Here is a 6,503-nt window from a genome sequence, read left to right on the forward strand (position 1 = left end):
CCATTTTCTTCTAGGTGGAGATTGTGGGGAAGACAGAGGAGGGACCTGAGCACTGTCCACTGCTTTAAAAAGGCAGGACGGCCCCTCATTGCTTTTACCAAAGACTGCATTTCCCTTCTGCATGTCCCCCACTACGTCCATATTAACGAGACAGATGCCTAAATCTTAACCTTAGGTGTCAGTCAGGGAAAATGAATGGTTTCATGGCTAACTGATGAGATGTAACCTCCTCTTTCCAGAGGCAGGATTTTTTAAAAAAGAAATCAATCATCTAGAATGAGTTTCAGTACTAAAAACTAAATTTACTTCTTTAAGTGTCAAACCCTTGAGCTGTATAGCAGGATCCTCTCCTGATAACTGTATTTTTTTAACTCCAATTTTAAAATTATACAAATAAATACAAGTAGACAGTGAATCTGATTAAAATAAAGATGCATGTGTTACTGATATCAGTTTATTGTAGCATTACCATTATTAGAGTCCTTTATTGTCACAGGGAAGAGTGAAGGCCAATTTTGATGCATATATACTTTACCTTAATACAAATACTTTAAGAGAAAAAAAAAAATCCGAGGCTTTTTACTGCTATGCACTTATTCCTCAAATTTCTCTATTGCTTTGGCAATTATACTCCAATTGGATGCTCCTTCCCCATTCCTGTATAAATCCTCCAAAGCAGGAAGAACAAATGTCCAAAAGCCATTGTCATACAGTTCTGTCAAGGACACAAATAAATGAAAGTCTCAAGATTTCAAATGTAACACTTGTTGGCCAAGGCATAATTTGGATGAGCCAATTTTGGGCTTCAATTATTTTATATATACAATTTGTTCTAGGAAGTTAGGACAACATACAGAAAAGTTTAGCTCTACTTAAATTATTGTGAGCAAAAAAGAAATTGAATTTTCAAATGAACAATTGTTGGACTGGAGAAGTCTATTTTGTTTTCTCCACCATAGCGCCTTATCAGTATTACGTGTGCATAGACAAACCATCCAATGAGTTCCCAGAGTTCTTATATTTTCTCTGTTTTAAGGGAATATGCTGCCTACTCACAGTTTAGGTTAGAGAAAGAAACCAAATGGAGGCTTCGTTCAGTTTGACAAACAGTAAAATGGCTTCAAGTCACAGCTGTCTTTCACCTTCTTAATTTTAAACACACGTGAACTTTTCATTGGCAACTTTTGCAACACGGTTCTCAATCATTCAAAAGGTACATTTCAAGGGAGAGGGGAGTAAGAATCAATAACTTTGTGCAATTACTGGAAAACGAAACCGTTATTCATCAGAAAATCAGAGGCTAGATTCTAACTGTAACAAACCTCTTGATCCCGGTCAGTTGCATGGAAATTTACATTCAAATGGAGCACCGAAATAACTTCCCTTCCGGGGGCAGTAAAGATTACAACCGGTTTCTCAGCAGGAATGGCAAGGCTGAAAGAGTAACTTTTGAAGGGGTTAAGCTTGGAGTGCTCTGCATACCAAATAGCAAGAATTCACTTTCCCGTAGACCTGTGGCTCAGGACAGTCAGGCCAAGGAACAAATGCAACCCTGCACAAGATTCTCAGGAACTCCGCAGGGAGAGCACCTCTAACTCGTCCTTTGGGATCCCATTATTTAAGGTAACCGCCTCTGAAATCAAAGATAGTGCTAAATCTATCGGGACCCATTTGATTGAAAGCCCAGAATTTCTATTTGGAAACCAAGGTCCTGGTAACTATGCGTTCTGGAAGTGCTGCAGAACAAATCCTGTGTAGTGTTAAGACACACTAAACAGAGCTGTCCTCCTATCCGAAAAGGAGAGGAGTGGGGAATTAGGAGGAAAGAATCCGCATCCTTTGGATAAAATTGTCCTTTCAGGCTCCACCGGGAGTGCCAGCTGGAGCCCGAGCCCGCGCGCACTGAGGCCCTCTCCCTCTTCACCGCTGGACAAAGCCACCGCTTGGGACTTCCTGGTCCCAAGAGCTCGGTCTGACCTAGCGCCGCTGGCTTCCGAAACCCTAAATGTTGTTCACGCGAGCTTCAGCGCTTCCCAGGGCGTAGGCAAAGGAATGGATCCAGTCTGGGCGCGGAGCGCACGCCTAACCAGAGAGGGCTGGGGAGGCGGGCGGATCTCAGGTCTCTTGGCGTCCCCAGCGCACACACCGTGGCCGGCGGGCGCCTCCCGCAGTAGGTTAAGTGGTGATGCCAGCACGTGCAGACGCGCCTATACAAACAGAAGTCCGCTCTCCCTTCCCACCGATTGTCATTTTCTTTGGTGAGTGCTGACCCCAAGGCAAGCACAGACAAAATCGTTCCGCGCTCCCTCTTTGCCCTCCCCCACTGGCTCAGCCTTGTCCTTACAAGTCAACTCTAAGAGACAGCTTCTGGCCACCACTTGTTTTGAATCCAAGAAAATAAAGCATGGGGCTGTGCGCGGGAGAATTACTCCGCGAGTCTAACCCGGGAGGCGGAGACTCCCGGGAATACCACAGGCACAGGCAAAAGCAGACTCTCCCGCCTTTCCGGACTAGCCAGTTAGTGCATAAGGACTGGCGAGGGCATAAAGAGAAGCTGGGAAAGGAAAGATGGGATGAGACCGAAAACAGTGAACTTTTCTAGGGCAAGAGGGCGGGGCGGGGTGGGGGGATGGGGTGGGAAACGGAGCAAAGTTCTGAATCCGAGTTCCAGCAGTGGAGCAATCCAGCGAGAGCCGCTAGTGCGCGTAGCGGCTGGGCATAAATTTATTTTTCTTTGTGGACTTTTTTTGCCTTGAGCGGCTGAGACTTAAACTTCCGCCGCTAATATTAGGGGGCAAAAGAGGGAGGAAGCAATTGCTAGGATCAAAACTGATTGTGAGGCCAAAGTCTGAGCCAAGGTCGCTTCTTACAGACCCGGGGAGTTTCCCAGGCCCTCCTGCCCCGCGGCTGGGGCTTCTTTGCACAGAACGCCCTCCCTCCGAGCAGGGTATTGGGGATGGGGCAAGGCGGACGAGGTCAGGAAGCCGCGGGTGGAGCAGCTGAGAAAGAGGAAAAGTAGCAAGTTATCTATAGGTGTTGATTCCAGAGGGCTGGGGTTGGGCCTAGTTACCGGCTACTCCTCCATCATCATCGGCGGCAGAACTTGCACTTGATGATTTTCTTAAATGCGTTTTGAAAATCCTTGTTGAAATAGGCGTAAATGACAGGGTTGAGCAGAGAGTTGGAGTAGCCCAGCCAGTTGATTATGGCGCCCAACGGGGTGGGCATATGGCAGCTGCTCTCGCAGAAGGGCAGAACTAGGGCCACGATGAAGAAGGGCAGCCAGCAGAGAATGAAGGTGCCCATGATGATGCCCAGCGTCTTCACCGTCTTCCTCTCGCGGGCCAGGGCCATCTTGCGCTTGGCCTCGGCGTTGCGCTCATTTTTCTTCTCGAAGAAGACAGGAGCGCAGGGGATAGCACCGGCCTCGCTGGGCAGCGGCAGGTGCTCTTTGGAGTTGCCCACCCGGTACACTTCGATCACCTCCAGGGCGGCGCCGTCGTCACCCTGCCTCGCCGCGCCATTGGCGCACAGAGTCCCCCCTGCCTTGTTCTCCACGCCCTGCCTCCATTCTCTGCTCCCTGGCTCGCCATTTACGCTCTTCCTGGGCTGCGGGGCTGGCGACGCCCCAAGGTGGGTGTCCGCTGCCGCCTTCTCCACCTTCTTCACTGTCTTGCGGATGCGGAAGCGCGCGGCTCGGAAGATGCGCCCATAGAGAACCAGCATGAGCAGCAGCGGGATGTAGAAAGCGCCGAAGGTGGAGTAGATAGTGTAGCCATGGTCCTTGCTGATGGTGCACGCGTCGGGGTCCGAGCGGTCTTCGGGGGTGCGCCAGCCCAGCATGGGCGGGATGGAGATGAGGAAGCCAATGAGCCAAGTGAGCGAGATGAGCGCGGCGGCGCGGCGGGGCGTCCTCTTGTTCACGTAGTCGATGGGGTCCGTAATGGCCCAGTACCTGTCCAGCGCGATGGCGCACAGGTGCAGAATGGACGAGGTGCAGCACAGTACGTCGAGGGCGATGAACAGGTCACAGATGACCTGTCCCAGCGTCCACTTGTTGAGCACCTGGTACAACGCGGCCATGGGCAGCACCAGCACCGAAACCATAAGGTCGGTGACGGCCAGGGAGCCAATGAGATAGTTGGCCACGTTCTGCAGGGAGCGCTCCAGGGCGATGGCGGCCACCACGCACGCATTGCCCAGCACCGCGCAGAAAATGAGGGTGCCCAGCAGCAGAGAGGTGATCACTTGGTAGCTGAAGGTCACGTCGGAGATGCCAGTAGCGTTGGCGCGTGTCCCGAAGGGACCCTCGGACGATGTGGTGTTGTTGCCTTGTCCAGGGCTGAGCACATCCATGCCTGCGCGCCCGGCGGGGGAGGGGGAGGGGAGAATGAGCTGGGCTAGGATCCCCCTCGCCCCTCCCCCTGGGGTCTTCCGCCCCTCTCTCCTGTGGAGTTTCAGGTGGAGGGGATGCAGGGACTCAAGCAGGAAGTTCTTACTGGTCAGGCGAAGGCATCTCCGAGGAGCAGCTTCTAGGCGCTCACCGGGTTCCCGCGATCCAGCGCGCTCAGAGACTCCAGCTGGGAAACGAGTTGGCCAGAAAACAGCTCCGGGATCTCTGGGCGGCGGAGAGGTGGCTGGAACGTCTGTCTCTCGCTGTCCATTTTACTTTACCGCTGCCCAGCTGGCTGCCAGAGCCGGAGTCTCCCCACTAGCCAACAGTCTCCAAGCCTAGAAGTATCTGGAATAGAGAAACCCCATCCTCCACGGTCACTCTGTGACCCTCCTCTCCCAGCTTCTCTCCCTCCCTCTCTCTCACTGTGTCTTCTCTTTTCTTTCTCTTAAGCCTCCTCCTTCTCCCCCTTTCTCCCCACTAGCATTCCCTTTTAGTCTCCCTCTCCCTTCTCACTCTCCTTCCCTTATCCCTCCTGTGTGTCGCTCCACAGCCAGTCTCCCTCCCTCCCACGCTAACCCTCCCCTCCTAACACTTCCCCAACCCTGACTATCTTTCCTCTGCGTCCCGCCCTCCTCTCCCTCCAGCTCAGCGTCTTTGCGTTCAAGCCCCTTTTTGTTGACAGAGACTCAGAACTCGCTTACACACACCCGATTGCCGAATGCCGGTCAGACCAACATTACAACAAAGAATTCCGCCCCCCACCCAGCCAAAGTCGAGGGAAAAAAATTCTAACTACCCATCGCTTCATATTTCTGTCAAATTCTTAAGCAGAGTCAGCCACACAGAGTGGCAGCAAGAAATGAGAAAAGGAGGCACACGGAGCCTGAACGGGGAGGTGGACAGCCCTGGGTCGGTCTGTAAATTATAGTTAATTGATGGAAAGAAGACAAAAGGAGCGTTTCTTAGCTTTTAAAAACCACCCCCGTTCATCATCTCACAGCCCAGCATGACTCCCTTGGGGAGGATGCTGCCTTTGACTTTCTTTTTTAACCTTGGGGAATTGGGGGGAAAGGGATTATAAAGGACATGTCAAAGAACAGGTAAACAGCTGCATCTCAAAGTGAAGAAAAAATCCAATTCGGTATGTATTCTGCATGCACGCGCGCGCGCGCGCACACACACGCCTTTCCATCACCATTACTCTTAATTTCAGTGAATATTACATCTCCCCTAGCTCTGTCTCGAGTAAATTTGGGGAAGGGAATCTTTTGCCTATGTCTTGTAAATGAGGTCGGGCATTTTATACGGCCTTTTGCTTTTCTTACCAGAGCTTGCAAACCTCTAGGGAAAACTTGGTGGAATCCCTGGCCGCTGGCCCTGCAGTTTCTCTGAAACCTCCAAAACTGGGTTCAGCACCTGGGACAGCTCTAGGCAATAAGGGCTTATGTCGCCACCTTCCGGCAAATGCTTTAGAGCGCCATCTAGAAACCCTTGTCTTGCAGAAATTAGGCAGGTATTGAGGAAATGCCATAACTTCAAGAAAGAAAAAGACGGTTATTAAAAGAAAGGTAACATTGAGTTTTGTGTTTTTTCTCCTATTTTCTTCAAAAATTTATTTTAGTGTCCTCTTTTGCTCTTAATCTTGTATACAAAGTCTATTATATTCTCTAGCTCTTTTTGAAAGCCTGCAGCATATCTGTCGTTCACAAGGTCTATCTAGGAATGCAGTTTTAACAGATGTAGGCAAACACCCTCACGTGTGTTGGTTTTGTGCTGGCAAAGGCTGCACTTGGGAACTCACACATTTGCACACATTCACCAATGGGAGGAAAAAAACTGTTGGATTTTCCAAATGGGGATGACTTACCATAGAAAATAAAGAGACTGCCAGGGGTTTTATCTAAGCTGTTTCTTTTACCAAGAAAACCAAATTTAATCCCATTTGAACATAGGTAAAGAATGGGTTTCCTAATTCACAAGAATACACATATAACACAACAGAGTTCACTTGTACATTCTGATTACATGACCAAAGTAAAGGAAAAGTGCAGAATGCAATCCTAAAAGCAGATAACTCTAGAGAGCATGCATAGACTCACTACAGATA

General features: G+C 50.0%; 1 protein-coding gene across 1 annotated transcript; it reads right to left on the bottom strand.

The window, feature by feature from the left end:
• Positions 1–415: 415 nt before the first annotated feature.
• On the bottom strand, positions 416–4,791 carry HTR1A (5-hydroxytryptamine receptor 1A). Its single transcript, XM_004422865.3, has one exon. The coding sequence runs from the start codon at positions 4,354–4,356 to the stop codon at positions 3,088–3,090; it is 1,269 nt and encodes a 422-aa protein (XP_004422922.1). The 5' UTR covers positions 4,357–4,791; the 3' UTR covers positions 416–3,087.
• Positions 4,792–6,503: the final 1,712 nt, after the last annotated feature.

Source organism: Ceratotherium simum, chromosome 18, assembly GCF_057802395.1.
Source record: "Ceratotherium simum simum isolate JZ-2026a chromosome 18, ASM5780239v1, whole genome shotgun sequence".
Classification (NCBI taxonomy): domain Eukaryota; kingdom Metazoa; phylum Chordata; class Mammalia; order Perissodactyla; family Rhinocerotidae; genus Ceratotherium; species Ceratotherium simum.

Excerpts from the sequence above, each read along its gene's own strand:
- HTR1A (XM_004422865.3), bottom strand. The coding sequence starts at position 4,356 with ATGGATGTGCTCAGCCCTGGACAAGGCAACAACACCACATCGTCCGAG.